The sequence below is a fragment of the Rhinatrema bivittatum genome, chromosome 9 (assembly GCF_901001135.1).
Source record: "Rhinatrema bivittatum chromosome 9, aRhiBiv1.1, whole genome shotgun sequence".
Classification (NCBI taxonomy): Eukaryota; Metazoa; Chordata; class Amphibia; order Gymnophiona; family Rhinatrematidae; genus Rhinatrema; species Rhinatrema bivittatum.
The window spans coordinates 185307241-185324962 of NC_042623.1; the positions used below are offsets into that span (position 1 = coordinate 185307241).

A 17722-nucleotide genomic window follows, 5' to 3' on the forward strand; every position below is an offset into this window, starting at 1 on the left:
GGACTTCCCTTTACTATTCAAAACCATGCCACGCCCTCTGCACTCTTACTCTGCTTGGGAGTTCCATAACTGGGTGCCTGTCCCTTTAATTCCCAGAACTTTCAAAGCTCATCTGAGAACTTAGCCTTTATCCAGGGGTGGAATTGCTGCCGTCTTGGTGCTGTCCCCCTCTGAACCTCCGACGATGGGAAGAACCCCCCACTGCCTGAATTTTGGACAGAGTGCACTTCTTCGAGCCAGCCCTGCTGAGTAGCACACCTCCACCTTCTGCTCAGACCATACAACATGCTTCTTCCATCTGGCCAGCCACACAAGCCATCTCTTCCTGCCACTGCACGTTAAAGCCGCACACGAGGGGAAGGTTGACACCCCCTGCGCAAGTGCCTAGTCGGCCTAATTAGAAATCTGGTCCAGGCTTTATCCCTTCTACAACAGCCACTTACGAAGGTACTCTGCTGTCACCCTTCCCCCAGTGAGCAGTAACAGATAGTGCTCCACGCTGCCAAAAGGAGAAATTAGCTTTTTTGGGAAAACATTGGCTGCCCTCGAACCAGGCCTGGATTTTCACCCAGAACTTCACATGTGCCGAGGGTGGCAACATTTAGGGAGGGGGGGGGGGGGGGAGACCTACATTTCTTGCTCCCTGCTGCCCCTCTACACCAGCAATCCTGCCCTGGATCTCCAAAAGCACTCTTTAGTCCCACACCTCCATTCTAACAATGTGATCCTCACACTGCAGTGAGTGTGGGGACTGAGCCTGCACTCACAGGTCCCTCCACTCACTGCACCATAAGACCGCATCACTGGAGCAGAGGTCAGGGAGGCACCGTAGGGCTTGGAGGTGTGCCATGGTTACACAGGAGTGGCATTGGCCTTTTAACTCTTGGCTGAGCGTATTAGAGATAAAAAAAAAAATTAATAAAATAATAAATAAATAAATAGAGAGCTGTGTAGGGGAAATCCAACCGATAGGCTCTGAAGTGCTGGAAAGCCACAAATGAAGGAAAACTCTCTTCAGCTAAAGATTATTTACTGCTAAACTGCTGTTTGGCTTTCTAGGAAATCTGCCTTATAATTATTAGGGATATGCATGCGTTTTCAACAAAATAGACAATGGCAATGAAATTGTCTATTTCGTTTCGGAAGCACCAGGAAACTCCAGGGAGGAAGACTCAGAATGTCAGGAATTATTTCTTCACAGAGAAGGTGGTGGATGCCTGGAATGCCCTTTCGGAGGAAGTGGTGAAGACTAAAACTGTGAAGGATTTCAAAGGGGCGTGGGATAAACACTGGATCCATAAAGAATAGAGGATGGGAAGGAAGAGAAGAGCCATGGGGGTGGCTTGCTGGAATGGAGGCTACTACCTGATGATTACTACCCTTACTCAATAAGCCTTCACACGGTTAATATAACTCCAGCATTGCTCTCTGCTTTAACAGCAAGAGAAATTGTGGAAAAGAGGATTTGCATTCAGACAACAACCAACAAGGACTTAACTACAAAGTCTGGGTAAACAAGCATGGGGGTAGCTTGCTTATTGCGGCAGTTACTACCCTAAACCAATTAACCTTGATACATCATTTTGAATGCATTTACAGCGTTGCTCTCTGCTTCTATGGCAGGGAGAAATGTGGAAAAGAGGATTTGCATTCAGACAACATCCAACAAGGCACTGATCTGTGCAGTCTGAGTAAACAAGCATCGGGGTAACTTGCTTGATTCGGCGGTTACTACCCTTAACCATTAAACCTTATGCTCACCTTTGATGCAACTCCAACATTACTCTCTGCATCAATGGCAGGGGGTGGCAGGAAATTTGAATCAAACACCCCTACACTTAAGACCGCTCACCTTACCACGAGGGAGCGAGCCCTATCTGTCACAGGCCCCACCCTCTGGAATACTATGCCCCCTGAGCTCCGACTAGAATCCTGTACATTGAAATTTAAAAAAAAGCTAAAGACATGGCTCTTTAAACAGGCATATCCAGAATAGGACTCCTCCCCCTCCCCTTATTTTCCTGCACTTAACATTTCCCGCCTCCTCCAGATGTTAATTTCATGCCTCCCCTCCTAATACTTTTCTCACCCTATTTATCCCCCCTCTTTTTGTTTCCCCGTCCCCCCCATTTTATGCTCTCCTTCACCCCCTGTTGTTAGACATCCCTTTGTCCCCTCCATCTTCTAATCATTCCCCTGTAATCTCCACTTCACCCCTATTAGTACCTCCCCTTCTCTGTGTTCTCCTGCACGGCTCCCCGAGATCATCCCTCTCTTACTAGCACTTTCCTTTGTTCCCTCCTCGACCCCTTGTTTCTGTTATTGCTCCACTGTACTTTTACAAGACTCTTCGCCATGTTATACTGTATGTTTTGCAAGATCCTGGGCCATGTTATATTGTATATTTGCAAGGTACTGTTCCTATTTTAGTTAATCTCCTTTCCTTTTTTTCTGTCTTTTCTCCATCTCCACGTTCCCATTTTTCCTTCTCAGCCTGCTCCTCACTCCCCTTCCCTGTTTTTTGTATTTTCCTTCAGTTATTTGTACACCAATATGATGTTCCCTCAAATATCGGTATAAAAAAAAAGCTGTTAAATAAATAAATAAAGTTACTAACAAGGGCCCTGAACTTGGTGGTTGATGAAACAGATAAGTGTGGGAAAATAAGTGTGGAAGCTTGCTGGGCAGACTGGATGGGCCGATTGCCCATCTGCCGTCATTTCTATGTAAAAACTTGTCAGCCTTCTTCTGTAGGACTTTTGGCACAGATACAATCACTAAAGCATCAGAAAAAAGAAAAAGGATCTCTGCACAAAGCCAGGATGGCGACTGGATTAGCACATCCCGCGGTAAGCAGTACCTCAGCTGAATTAATGGCGGCGGTCATTCGGGCTTTTACACTCCACTTTGAGAAAATAAGAAACAATATGTGAGAAGCTTGAATTGTGGCTCTGCGAAAATCGGCTCGAAGACCTAGGGAACAGCCTCCCCTGAAATAACCTTTGCTTTCTTGGAATGCTAGAGAGTTTATCCGATGGTGAATTTCAGATCTTCCTTGAAAAAAATGACTGTAGGCTGAACTAGGTCTCAGGGAAGCTGTTGGTGCCCTAATACTGTGGAGCGTGCTCATAGGCTGGGCACAAAAATAACTTTGGATACTAAGCTGAGACCAGTAATAGCACGTTTTCTCACTTATGTGCAAAAGGAAGCAATTTTGAGGGTGATCCATTCTGGCAAACAACTTTGTTATGACACAAAAAAAAAAGCACTTGTATTTCAGGATTACTCCAACTGTCTTTAATGCGCTGCGAGCTTGCTCCGGTTTGCTCAGCGCTCTATAGCCTTGAAATCCGATGCTCTTTGGTCTACCCCACGAAAATGATTCATAATAGGGTCACTGAGTGGGTCGCCTCTGTGAAGGAAGCTCAAGATTTTTGTACAGAACCCTGGAGTCTGCTTGTGAGGTGTCTCCTGGATTTTGTCTATTGTCTTTGGCCAAGCTCTACTCATAGGTGTATCAACGAGAAGAAAGGTGGAACAGTAATAGCTAGCTGACTGCTGGATGTTGGTACTGGAACAGAAGTTTGACATCAATACATGAATTTACAATGGTGGTGTTCATTAAACCCTTACTACTGACCTGGAGGATGTTAACCCTCTATTTATTTATTTATTTTTCTATACCGATATTCGATTCAGAATTTCTCACAGTGTAACAGTTTAACAAAGTAACTATAAGAAACTATAAGCACAAAAACAAACTTGCTTTACATAATAACTTTTCTAACAGTAAAACATTTTCTGATTTGACTTGCTATGTTCCCGCCAGAGGGGGGAGCTGGCAGTGCTATAGGGAAGAACAGAAAAAGAAGGGGGGAGGGAGGGAAAAAAAAGGGGGGGGGGGGGGAAATCGGGAGCTGTGATTAATTTTCTGTGGGGAATGCTTTCAGAAAGAGCCACGTTTTGAGATTCTTTCTGAAGGATGGCGTAGAGGGGTCAGTTTTGAGTGGTGCTGGGAGGTTGTTCCAGATATTGGGACCTGCTATTGATGCAGCACTTTCTCTTGTGGTGGCTCGATGAACTTCCTTAATGGAGGGAGTTGTAAGTAAACCTGTGTTGGTTGAGCAAAGGTTTCTTATAGGGTTGCTAGGGTTAAGTGGTTTTGTCATTATGGATTGCTTTGTGGATGAGCATGAGGGTCTTATCTTGAGACCTGAATGGGACGGGTAGCCAGTGTGGTTGTTCGAGTACAGGTGTGATGTGATCTGATTTTTTGCTGTTTGTTAGTGATCTTGCGGCTGCATTTTGAAGGAGCTGGAGAGGCTTGGTGGTGGCAGCAGGCAGGCCTATTAGGAGGGAGTTGCAGTAATCTAACTTGGCGAAGAGGAGGGATTGCAGTACTGTCCGGTAGGCTGGAGGATGCAGCAGGGGCTTGAGTTTCTTAAGGATTTGTAGTTTGTAAAAGCCTTCTTTTATCAGTGTGTTGATATGATTTTTAAAGTTCAGTTCCTTATCCAGGGTGATTCCGAGGTCTCTGACTGTTGCAGGCATTTTGAATTTGAGCAGTGTTGTAGGGTCAGTGGGGGGTGTTGACATTTTGCTGGAAAGGTGTAGAATTTCCGTTTTGCTCTGATTGAGAGTGAGTGCCATTTGTGAGAGATGTCTTTTATATCAGTAAGGTATGTTTATTTGTGGTATAGGGTTATGTATGCTCTTTACATCGTATAAATAAACATCTATACCACTATCATTTATTTGTTTATACTGTGTCTTTGCAAGTTGTTTTAGATTTTATTGGAAGGGGAATTTTGGGAATGATTGTATGGCTGGGTTTGAAACCTAATGCATATATTAAGGCACACTGTTGACTCTTGTGATTTATGTAAGAGGGGGGAGTGTTGGTTAGTCACTGATAGTGTTGGACTGACATTGCTGTTGGGGAAGGAGATAAGGACTAGGGAGAGTGGGCAGGTACAGGTGAGGAATTTAGCTTTGGAGATGGCAGGGGCTTTTGGACTGGGTAGTGCGGAGGTCTCAGTGGCAAGCAGGAACTCTTGGGGGGAGAGGGATGGATTCGCATTAGCTAACTTGTTTCTTGCGGGAGGTAAGCTGGTACTTAAAGGGAGGCTTACCCCAAAAGTAGTTTGTTTTTTTAGCTGTTTGATGGTTTTTCTTAGTCTTTTCCCAGTGGCATAGAGCATTTAAGAGTTATGTCCTGGAATGTTGCTGATCTGGATTCACCAGTTGAGACAAACTCTTACATACATTATCTAGGCATCTGGCAGATGTGCAGTATTGCAGGAGACACACCTTGGTGATATAGAACATGAGGAACTAACACATTGGTGGATGAGAGAAACAATTTGGGCTTCCTCTAGTATGCATAAGGGTGATGCAGCCATTTTGATAAATAAACATGTACCCTTTGGGGTAGATTTTATAAAAGTACGCCGGATTTCAATAGATACGCGCGTAGCCGCGCATATCTGCTAAAATCCGGGGTCGGCGCGTGCAAGGCTGCCCAAAATCGGCAGCTGGCGTGCGCCGAGCTGCGCAGCCGGCCTCTGTTCCCTCCAAGGCCGCTCCGAAATCAGAGGGAACTTTCCTTCCACCACCCCCCGCACCTTCCCCTCCCTAAACCCCCCCCCTTTGTTGCACAAGTTATGCCTGCCCGAGGCTGGTAGTTGGAGGTGAATTGAGTAATCCTGGGACAGTGGGTTCCAGCGTGATAGTAAGGAGCACTGGAGTGGTCGCATGTGAGCCCTTGCCCACAGAACGACCTCCAGGGTTGATGCCATGAGGCTGTGGACTTGAAGATAGTCCCATATCTTGGGGTGTGCATTGGTTATCAATCGTCATAATTGTTCCATCAGCTTCCTTCTCCTCGGGGGAGGGAGGAAGACTTTGTTCTGTTTGGTGTCGAAACTGGCCCCCAGGTACTCTAGAGACTGAGAGGGCTGCAGACTGCTCTTGACTGTTCACGACCAGAGATCCTGCAGTAGGTTCTTGACTCTACTGGTCACCTGTCGGCTCTCTTCCGAAGACTTTGCCCTGATCAGCCAGTCGTCCAAGTATGGGTATACCAAGATCCCTTCCTTCCTCAGTGTTGCCGCCACGACCATCATAATTTTGGAAAAAGTTCTGGGGGTGGTTGCTAGGCCGAATGGTAGCGCTCGGAACTGGTAATGATAACCCAGTATCGCAAAGCATAGAAAACACTGGTGATCTTGATGGACTGGAATGTGAAGGTAGGCTTCGGAGAGATCCAGGGAGGTTAGGCACTTCCTGATTGTACTGCCATTATTACAGAGCAAAGAGTCTCTATGCGGAAGTGTGTTATCCGCAGATGATGGTTTACGTTCTTGAGATCCAAGATGGGTCGGAATGATCCTTCTTTCTTCGGGACGATAAAATAGGTGGAATAGTGCCCCATATTTTGTTGGGGCATAGGAACAGGAGTTATTGCCTTCAGACTGAGTAATCCTGTCAAGAGTGGCTTCCACTGCCAGTCTCTTGGTGTGGGAGTGGCAGGGTGACATTATAAATTTGTCCCGAGGGATGCTGTGGAACTCCAGAGAGTAACCTTCTCGAATGATGTTTAGTACCCACTTGTCCGAAATCTCGATCCATCGTTGATAGAAGAGGGAAAGTCGACCCCCCTATTTCCTCTTCCTGTGGATGGGTCGTCCCATTCTTATTAGGGGAGTACGGCTGGAGCCTGCCCCCGGGCCTGTTCCTCTTTTGGTTTGTCAGTTCTGAAAGGGCTGAGACCTTCCTGCGAGGTGCCTGGAACTGCGAGTTCCAGTAGGGGCGAAAGCATTGAGAGCCTCTGCAGGGGTATATCTAGGGTGATGTCAGCTTTGAAATCTGACTCAGTCTCCCATCTGCTAGCAGAAGAGCAAATAACCCACTGGTCCCGGGTCCAGCTGGCTACACGTTAGGAAACTTTAATTGTTAAACAGGATCATCTCTAAATTTCTGTGGCGAGGAAGCAAGCTAAGAGTTAGCATAAATCAACTAATGTGAGATTGGTGGCATGGGATTTACAGATTTAGAAAAGTATAATTGGGCATGGCACTTATGACATATAAAGGATTGGCTTCGAGATACTTCCCATTATACTCTGGTAGAATTTCACAAATTCATTTACATTTTCTCCTTCATGCAAAACATGCAGTTTGTCATCTGCTGTCAAGGTGGTTGATGTCTTTATGACATTACGCAGTTTGGCAATGCCTTTGTGGGCAGTTGGGTCACTCTTGGGAAATTTCTCTCTATTTCCCGATTAAAGGGAATTTGAATTTCTTGCTCGGATCCCAGAGTAAGATCTTTACTTCGTAGGTGAGCAGAGTGGCAAGTGATCAGTCATGATGGAGCCATGCTGCCGTTTCAGGACCTGAAGCAATCCTTTGCTCGGTGAGATAATTGGAGATAAGCAAAATAATCATTAAGTCATTATGTTAAAAGATTTGGGGGTCTGCCCACCTTCTAGACGCTTTTTGTGTACAGTTGGAAGAGGGTTTTTTTGTTTGTTTTTTTTTTTTTAGAATAGAGGAGTTTGAAATGGTGACAATTTCCAGAGTATACAAATAACTTACTACCCTGCTCGATACTGGTATATGGTTTGCTGCTTGATAAATGGAAGGGAGCTTTACCCCTCGCTCTAACAGATTTCCAATGCAAGCTAGCTTCAAGCATATCACTGCAGTTACGGTAATGCAACTTAAATTTCTCAGTCTGGCCTATCGCTCTAGTTCTGTGAAGACAGATACGTGTCCGAGATGTAAGACGTGTAGGGGAACACTGGGGCATGTTTTCTGGACATTTGGAAGAGAGATTCACAATTTTCTTGAACCTCTTACAGGGCAAAACATATCCTTTTCCCCCTAAGGGGTTCTTCTTGATGAACCTTTGTGTTTGTTCATGTACAAAGTAAGGGGACTAGTCTTCTTATCCATAAAACTTGCTTGGTGGTGATGGTGATGGTGGTGTGGTGGGGGGGGGGGGGGGGGGGGGGGGGGGGGGAAAAAGAGTATTCTCACAAAATGGAAATCTATGGATGCTCCAACTTTTTAGATTAGAGAAATGCCTGCTGATGTTAATGGAAAAACATTAATTGGACACTCATTTAAACATAATAGTTCTGGCTTGGAGATCTGGAATGACTGTATTCAAATTCTTCTGCTGGAGTTCGTAATACATTTCTGAAGCTCTTGATTTGTAATGCCTCCCTGCATTATTACTCTGGTTAACTGGGATGGGGTAAGGGAGGGGGTTGATTGTTGGATTCTCTCTTGTTCTTCCGTTCTAACTCATTTTGGGGTGGAAATGAATGTAAAAATGTACTCTTTACTTGGGTGCGGTGCATGTCAGAAACCAACGCGTGCTACCTGATCTGTTTGTTGTAGCATGATTTTCATTCAATAAACAATTTTAAACATTAAACATCTGTATCCGACCAGCAAACTCATCCCTGTGGTTGGATGCTTAGGGCTGCCTACGGCAAGAGTCCAAAGCTGGAATTTGCTGAAAAGTAGTTTTAAAGAGAAAGGTTCTAAGGTAAAAAGCACCCACAGTTCTGCGGGGGTGGCTTCTTACAGCCACTGCTGTAACGATGGCCAACGCACAGCACATGACGCTTATTATGGGCAATGGATCCTCCTTCCCTCCGTCCTGGAAGCAGAGAAAGCAGAGTCAAGCATCCCTTCCCCCTGGAGGGCCAACTTCGGCTCCAATAAACTGCAGAAGCACACTCTGAACCCAAGACCGTGGGAGTACAGCGTGAGCGAGCGCTGGGGCCAGGGGATCCCTCCCCAAGGTGAGAAAGAATGAAGGCGGGGACTGGGCAGCGCACGCATGGGATTAGCCCTCCTCCGAGGATGTCAATGATTCATTGCTACGTAGGCAGCTCTTAGCAGTCAAAACCAACTGAATTTAAGAAAGTCAAGAGACACCGTTTCTTCCAGAGACCTAATAATTTAATGGCAGGAGTTGAAGTGAGCTCTCACGCAAGCGTCATGACTCTCAAAACAGAATAAGTCTCCTCTATACAAAACTGCAGGTTAACACTGATATGTCCCAGTACCAGCGCCCGGCGTATACACTCGTCCACAATATTTTGTGCGCAGCAGAAAACGTCAAAGTGCTGAGAAGGGCAGCTCCTCCAGGCAGACTGCTAAACAAAATGTCACCTTCCGTCCTCTTCTCTTAAAAAAAAACACAAATAATAATAATAATAATACTAATAATGAACCGTTTCCCCAGATCCTCCTCGTTGGTCAGTGATGCAGGATGCCTCCCCTCCTGGCCAGGCATTAGTGCAGCACGTCCAGTAAATTGGGGGCTGCACACCCCCCCTTCAGTCCACATACAGGCTGGAGGCTACGAAAGGGAGGGGTAATACAGCGTTTCTCAGCTTCAAACCAGACAGAAACGTAGAACAGAAAGAGAAGAAACACTTATCCCGAGCTGTGTCATCTTCATAAGGTGATCTTCGTATTTCGAAAGCTTGAATTGTCCCTGGAACAAATAAAGAGAAAAAGAGAGGAGTGGTGGGGAGAGAATTATATTATTTACTCTATGCACCGCTACGATGTGCCTAGACACGTGCAGAGGTCAAACATCACTGGTCTTTTCTTGCCCCCAGGGAAATACCACGGCAATCACAAAGGCATCCTCTGGGCCACGGCTAGAAAACAGGGGAATCTAACTCTGTCTGCCACAAGAACGCAGCCTGAGCTCCAGCAGCCATTTCTACTCTGCAGTAACAGAGTCAACAATACCCAAGTCTGTCATTGCCCTAGTGACTTCCGGCACTGCTGAGCTAAGCGAGGTGGTTGCTTAACAGTGGATGCTCGTGCCGAGGCGCGAGAGACCTGGGCCGTAAAATCTTTTGCATTCTGGGCGAAGAGATGTCCTGGGGCAGCTGGGGGCAGGGAGGACGCTATTGTCTGCGACATTAAAATTAAATGTTAAAAATATGTTAAGGGGGGAACGGGACGGGGAAGCCTCAATGAAATAAGACGTTAACTTTCAAAGCGGCGCTCGGGCGCTTATATACGAGTGAATATGGGCACGCGGCTAGATACTGGACCTGGGCCCGCCCCACCCCATACTCTGAGGCTAGATATTCACACGCCCGCGCATATGGGCAGCTTATAAAATCGGGGTGGACACGAGCACGTGCCACGCTCCTGATTTTGGTTCATTCACGACTTTTAAAATTCACCTTTAAGGGTTCTCTCCCAATTTATTATCTATGGGACGGAGCAGGAAGCATTTGCCATGCTGAAAGCCCAGACGCTCCTCTTCTGTGGCTCATCGGGGGGGGGGGGGGGGGGGGGAGGGGGGTGCACAGAGCTGGCAGAGAAACAGGTTATTCAGGTCAGGGGTGGCCCCTGCTGGCCTGCAGGCAGCTCAGAGCTGGAGGCGAGGAAACCTCTTTTCCGAGTGGGGACCTCTCCGGCTTCCCTTCCCCCCTTCAGAATTGCAGGTAAATGAAAGAGCTCAGTGCGGGCAGGAGAACAGGAGAGGGCTGCGCGGGAGGGCACGCACAGGGGAACTCCCACGCTGTGGGCTTTAGCATCACCTGGCGGGCATTAATGGGGTTTCTGGTGTATTTCTAGTCAAAGCCCGGATTTTTTTTTCTTGGTGGTTTCTTCTTGCTCCTTTAGGATTTCCCCGTTCCACTGGGCCTTCCCCCTTTGCAGTAAACCAGGCTTTTCCCCACCATTTTACTGCTTTCTAGTCCAAGCCTCAGAGCAACAGCCCCTGACTAGGCTGCGGCCTCGTCTCCAGTCTGGCCAGTAGATTTTAGTTGGTGTGCACTGGCCGACTTCCATCCCCCTGGGTGGGTGGGGGACTGCAAACACGGCCTCTGAGGTGCCCCCCTCCCGGGACCCGGCGCGGGTTTCCTGCATGACAGTGAGCGGCTGAGCTGACCCTGCTGCTACCAACCTAAAACCAGCGGTAAGACGGAGCTCATGCAATGCCATCTATGCTTGGGCACACCCGGCCTTGTCCTCATCCTCTCTCTTCCAATCGATCATACTACACACCCAAATTATTCCACTGCTACCTGAGACGCTAACAATGCATGAATTCTAGGATTAGTATTTCACATTTTTTGGTTTTTATTTTCCAAAACAAAGTTTCCAGGAATTGTGCAGGGTTTAGCAGACATGTATGCTGGTCACAGCCAGATTATTTGTTTAAATTGGCTTTCCAATTAGTTCCTTATGCTGTTTTTTTGTTTTAACCTGTTTTACTTGTGCGTGTGCTAGGCTGTAAACTGCTATGAAATACATCAATAAATAAATAAACTCGTTCTACCGCCATCGGCAGCAAAGCTCGCCCTAACCCGTAGAGCAGCGGACAGCAATGCAAGGCCGACAGCATGCAACAGGGTACATCGTTCCAAAAACCAGTTATCTGACTTTCAAGAAAAACATCTCGAGTCATGGGCTTTCTGTCTAGGCCCTCGTAAGATTCCCAGATTATTTGCAGATGTCTGCCTTTATCTTAGACCCAGGAATGGAGACTGAGGCTTGACGACTGGACTGGAGGCCAGGGAAGGATGGGTTTTTTTCATACTGTATATTGTTCACAATCAGGCTGTATTGGTTTTTTTTCCTCCGGGTTTTTTTTTTTACGTTTGTAATATGCTTTTATGATCTATATGTAACTCACCTTGAAGCTCTAGGGAAGGAAAGTGAGATCAAATATGGGAAGACCAGATAAACAAATCTTCCACACAAAATCTAGGACAGGGATGGTGAGCTCCAAGTCCTCGAGGGCCACAAACAGGCCAGGCTTTCAGGATATCCACAATGAATATGCATGAGAGAGATCTGCAGGCACTGTCTCCATTGGATGCAGATCTTTCTCACGCATATTCAGTGTGGATATCCTGAAAACCTGGCCTGGAGGACTGGAGTTCGCCATCCCTGATGTAGGATGAAATGGATTCAGTCACCGTCATGCTGATCATGGGAGTCCTCTGCTCCAGAGTCCATCGTTTTAACGCTATGTAGCGGGTCATATTTTGTAGAGTAAGTCATGGTAAAGATTACTTTTAATTTTAAATTAAGATCCTTGGTCATTTATTTAGATTTTTTGCTATGAAATGGGTGAAATTCAGAGGAACAGAATGACCTCTCGCTGTATAAAAAAAACCAAACAATCATGACATGGGCCCTCGGAAATGGCAGAACATTGGCAGAAAGAGAAGTGGTGAGAAAATGTGCCTAAAAGTCATCAGAGGTGGGTAGCAGTGACACGGGTGGCGCTTTCTTGAATGAAAATGCATGCAGGAAGCCAAGACACTTTCTAAAGCAGCCAAAAATGTATTTCTAAAACTAAGCAAGCGGGCCCCACCCCCTCCCCCGAGGATGTCCATGGCCTCTGCCCCCCCCCCCCCTCCTATTGCATCCTGGAGGAATGCTCCCGAGCTTGGTGAATTGGGGGATGGGCTGCCGCTCCCTCACACGGTGGTGTGCCAGCAGCGCTATGCAAACCAAGGAGGAGCCCAGCCACTGCAGCGCGCTGCGCCTTCACCTACAGAAACGCGATGGCCGCAAAGGACCATCCGCCCAACCAATCCCCATCCGCTGCCTCAGTGCTTATCCCATGTTTCTCGAATTCAGACGCTGTCCTCGTCTCCACCACCTCCACTGGGAAGGCCGTTCCCTTCATCCACCACCCTCTCTGTACAGAAATATTTCCCGAGATTACTCCCGAGTCCTACCCCTTTCACCCGCATCCCATGATCCCTTGCTCTAGAGCCTCCTGTTCAGGGAAACCTGGAAGGAAATATCCATAAAAGATCATGCAAGGAACCGCAGCAAAGCTAAAATGTAATGCAAAATATTAAGAAAAAGGTGCAGTGTGTGTAATTAACATAACGAGATCCATCTTTTCAAAGAGAAAGCCCAATGCGGAGGTGACCCTGCCATTAGTGGTTTTAATCAATGTCTCTCTCCTCCTATTCAGCTCCAGCCATTCCTTTTCTGTTTTCTGCTACTTCACATGTACACACGATATTTAAAGAGCATTGCAAATCTAGAACAAATGTGATAAACTGAAAAGTAACTAGATCAGCGAACAATAAATAAATAGCAGATATTGTACCGATGGGGCAACAGCAGAGTCTAACATCTCATTTACATGAAATGGTTTTTCATGTAATAACTCATAATCTATTTCATTGTAATTAATTATGATACTTGATTTATGTACAAATGTATTGACTACAAATGGGCAGTTGAAGTGAAAGAAACCCCAGCAAACACGTGTTACGCATAACACACGGAAAGCCAAGAGTCACAGCTGCTGAACGGCTTCACAGCCTTTGCTCCAGGGCACGGCAATCACCCTCCCTAGGTTGTTCTGCTCGGTACCCAGCTGCTTCTAGAGGAAGCTGTCAAAGTCTGGCCTTTCAATTCAACGATATGTGGCTCGTGTCTTGCTTTTGACCCATACACTCTGACCTTTCTGGCTGCTGCCTGTTTTTCCCTCTACTGGGCCACAGGATCAGGCACCCTGGGCACACCCCCAAGCCTCAGTCACTGAGTGGTAGTGGCCAGAGTGCTGTCTGCCATGTAAGAGGGGAACAGGCCCGTCAGGGATAATTCGGAGGATAAGGAATGCATTGCTCACTGCGACTGATATCTCGAATTCTTATACAATCTTTCGATTGTTAAGTGGAATGTAATTCAGCATTCTTCTATGGACCTATTCCATGTGGTTGGTGAGACCTTCTCAAATGGTTTATGGATTTTTTTTTAGTTGTTTTCTTTTTGATTGTATAGATTGAATTTGTTCACTGTTTAATGTTCTTATGTATGGATTTTATTGTAAACCACTCGGATCAATAAATAAGAATGTATGCGTGACGATCTGCCTCTGAACACCCTGTAGCAGGGCTCCGTGCTCACAGGTGCCCCTCAAAGAGCACTGCCCACTCAGCTGCTACCACAGTGTCCTCTTACTTTCAAGATGCTGCAGCCACTCACAGATGGTTTACAAAAGGACTCATCTGCCGCACAAAGCACAGGCCTCTGCAGACAGACACCACGGACTGTAATCCGCCCAGCTTCACATGCAGTGCCTTGAGGAAATGCTTATGGAGTAAGTTGGCTTTGAATTCCGAGCCGGCCCCTTCCACTGCACTCCTGTCAAGCCCCCAAAGCCTGTTTTTCCTTAGGCACCAGCAGCTACAATTTCTACGCAACAAGCAGACGGTACGTGTGCCTCTCAGCCAACCACAGAGCAAATGTGGGGCAGTTTGCAAAATGCAAATTTGGAAGAAAGAGGGAGAGATTTATTTAGTGGAAGAAAACGCACCAAATCAAGTCTAATCAGATAAATTTAGTGACTGTTTCTCTTCAAAAATACATTTTCTTCAAAACGTTTAGAGTTTGATTCGTACTAATACAGATCCAGAGGCTACCAAGAGTTGTAATTTTTTTGGAAGGTAAGTACAAGGTGGCCAGAGCCTGCCTGGAAAGAAATGTGATTTAAGATCCAAGAAGAGTGGCTGAGAGATACACCGTACACCATATGTAGAAGAAAGATGAGGCCCTACCGCTGGGGCAGAGATGGGGAGAATGCAGTCAGCGGCCACTGTTGGTCACCAGGCCGTGAAACTCCTCCCAGGCCCTGGGCAAGCCAGAGACAAAAAACAAAAAGACAAAACAAAAGGAAAATAAGAAAAAGAAAGAAAACTTCAGGTCAACGACTCCTTCATGTGAGCAGAAATAGCCTAGAGAGAGAGAGGTTATGTTTTCACAGAAGGCGGCCATGTTTGGCCTGAATGATTTCCGTATTTAGCCTCCCACCCCAGGGTACTTTACAGCTGTGGTACATACTGAAGGCCGCAGGTAAGCGAAACAAAAAAACCTCATTTCACACACAAATTCCTGCCAATAAAGGTCTAAGATATGGTTACCTGCAGTGGATGGTTTTAGACCATTTTGTCAAGCTCTCTCAGGGAGCCCCCATTACCAACAAGCAAACAGCGCGTGTGGAAAGGTCTTCAGAGCGTTACTGGATGCTTTTCCCCCCCACACGCAGCCAAACGAGATGAGCAAACCTGCGCATTTCCCTAGCCTCTATCTGCCTACTCATCAGTCTCTTACTACTCCACAGTTTAAACATTGCTGTGACTTGTCTTTTCCAATCCTCCATGCTGTAGCTGTGTGCGTGTGTGTGTTATTTGTGGTCTGGTGTTAGGAGACGACAAGCAGTTTGGTTTTTTTTGTTTTTTTTAAAGCAAAACCTTTGGTCATACCCTACGAGAAAATGAAATACATTAAGAGCCTGATTCACTAAGACTTTTCTCCTACTCTGCAAAAAAAACCTTATAGTGACTTAGTCCTAAATAAGGGAAAATTAAGTTATTCCAAAAAAATCTGGGATGCTGTCATGGAGGTTGAAGGAATGTTTAGGTAATATTACCACTGAGCAAGACTTCTTTCTATACCACTGTTCTACTTTAGCTATGTTAGCTCTAAAGTAATAATCAAATGAGCATCATTATTATTAACAAAGCAACACCCACACAGCAGTACAGGTGACTGAGAAACTAATTCATATTCTCTGAAACTTTCCTGCAAAAGGTAGAAAAAAAACAACCCAACCAGTTATCCTACATGGGGCAGCACTGGTTCCCACAGGGGTTTGTGTGGGACGGAGGTGAGGTGCTTAGGCCGCAAAAGGAGAGGGAATGATTGCCCCACTGCAGAGACGATAAAGGGGGCAACCTGGATGGAGGCCAAGCTTCTGGCCCTCGGTTAAACTGAATTACGGACAGAACCGTCCAGGCGAGATGGCTAGGGGAAGGGTTTCAGCTGAAAGCACTAAACGATTACAGAGCAGGGATCCCTACTGTTGATCTCAATCTAACTCACTGAAGCTAAGAAGAGAAGCAGTCAATGTTTGTGGAGTCGGAGCCTTTGTGGAGAAGAGGCCTAGAGGTTAGAGCAGTGGGCTGAGAACCAGGGAAGCCAGGGTTTAAAATCCTACTTCTCCCTCTGATGCTCCTTTTGACCTTGGGCAAACCGCCTCACCTCCCATTGCTTTAGATATAAAAACTTAGACTGTAAGCCCTCTGGGGCAGGGAAATAATTTGAGCTTGGATTTGGAAAAGTGAGTCTGTGTATGTGAAAGGGATGAACATGTGACCAATTGTGATTTTAAAGACCAAACCTGACATATTCAGCTGGATGGAGAATACACATCCAGACAAGATCAGCAAAAGAATAAAATACAAATATTATTTAATCCTACGAGGTCCATGATGAGTAAGCTGGCGAGCAGGACAATTAAGTGAGTAAAGTTACCCAGATCACTATAACTAGAGATTTAGCAGACTTCATATTTCCACTAAATATACTCGGATAAAGTTTTAAAGTAACTCCAGCTTAGTCAATATTCCCATGTGCAAGGGGCACCAACAGCACCTCCTCCGCAAAATCCCCCCTCCCCTCTGTCCAAAACCTATGAGAAAATGTGCAGCACTGAAATTCCCTCCCCTTTCTGCTCTGGTCCCCACCCAATCCTGCTCCCCCAGTTTTTAAACAAAAAGCCATGCCTCCTCCTCCCATCCCTACAGCCCACATCTTACCATGCTCCAGCGTTTGGCGCTACTCTATCAGTGCCAACACTGAATGCCGCAGGGAGGGCCGTATGCCGGAATATGCTACCAGAGCAATGGAGAAATCACTTACCTGATAACTTCATTTTCCTTAGTGTAGACAGATGGACTCAGGACCAATGGGTCATGTGCTCCCCTGCCAGCAGATGGAGAGGGAGTCAGGTTTCAAAGCTGACCTTACCCTAGATACACCCCATGCAGTGACCTCAGTCTTTCAGTATTTTCTTTAAAAAGCCATTGTGGACATACTATTGAAGAACTTGATTAGAACTTGGATACAACTTGATTAGAAACTGGAGACCGCACTGTACTCAACCAACATAAGCGCTGAATCCCAGCCATACTATAGATGCCCTGAACTAGGGATAGGGCAACGGCTTACCTGTAACCACAAGGAATCGAGATTCATCTCATGGGCGATTCCTTGGTGCTTCTCCTGGGCAGCCGTGGGCAGGGTGCTCAGTCCATCTGTCTACACTAAGGAAAACAAAATTATCAGGTAAGTAATTTCTCCATTTCCTAGCGTGTAGCCAGATGGACTCAGGACCAATGGGATGTGCAAAAGCTACTCCCCAACAGGGCGGGAGGCTGCCCACGGTCCGGTTAGCACCGCCCTCGCAAAGGCTGTGTCCTCTCTGGCCTGGACATCCAGGCGATAGAACCTGAAGAAGGTGTGCAAGGAAGACCACATTGCTGCTTGATAGATGTCCACGGGAGACAGTAGCTTAGCTTCCACCCAGGATACGGCCTAGGCCCTAGTGGAATGAGCTTTAACTTGAAGGAGTAAAGGCTTCCCTACCTCCACATAAGCTCCGGTGATCACTTCCTTGATCCAGCGAGCTATGGTGGCTTGCGAAGCTGCTTCACTTTGTTTTCTTCCCTCGTGAAGGACAAACAAGAGATCTGTCTTGCGCACTGGTTCTGAGCATTCCAGGTACCGAACTAAAAGCCTACTGATGTTTAAGTGGCGTAGTAGGCGGTAGTCTTCTGTGTCCTTGCGTCCATCCGGGGTTAGTAAGGAGATGGTCTGGTTCAGGTGAAACTCCAAGACTACTTTTGGTAAGAAGG

At 46.4% G+C, this 17722-nt stretch overlaps 1 protein-coding gene across 2 annotated transcripts in view; it reads right to left on the reverse strand.

The window, feature by feature from the left end:
* Positions 1 to 8962: 8962 nt before the first annotated feature.
* EIF4E2 (eukaryotic translation initiation factor 4E family member 2) overlaps positions 8963 to 17722 on the reverse strand; it is a 50790-nt gene continuing 42030 nt past the window's right edge. The window contains exons 7-8 of one of the 2 annotated variants that reach the window (XM_029616079.1): positions 14585 to 14658; positions 8963 to 9519 (exon numbers count right to left, since the gene is read on the reverse strand). In XM_029616079.1, the coding sequence (XP_029471939.1) occupies positions 14613 to 14658 (46 nt within the window). In that variant the 3' untranslated portion in view covers positions 8963 to 9519; positions 14585 to 14612. The remainder of the gene's footprint in view (positions 9520 to 14584; positions 14659 to 17722) is intronic. The other variant, XM_029616080.1, reaches the window with a different exon arrangement.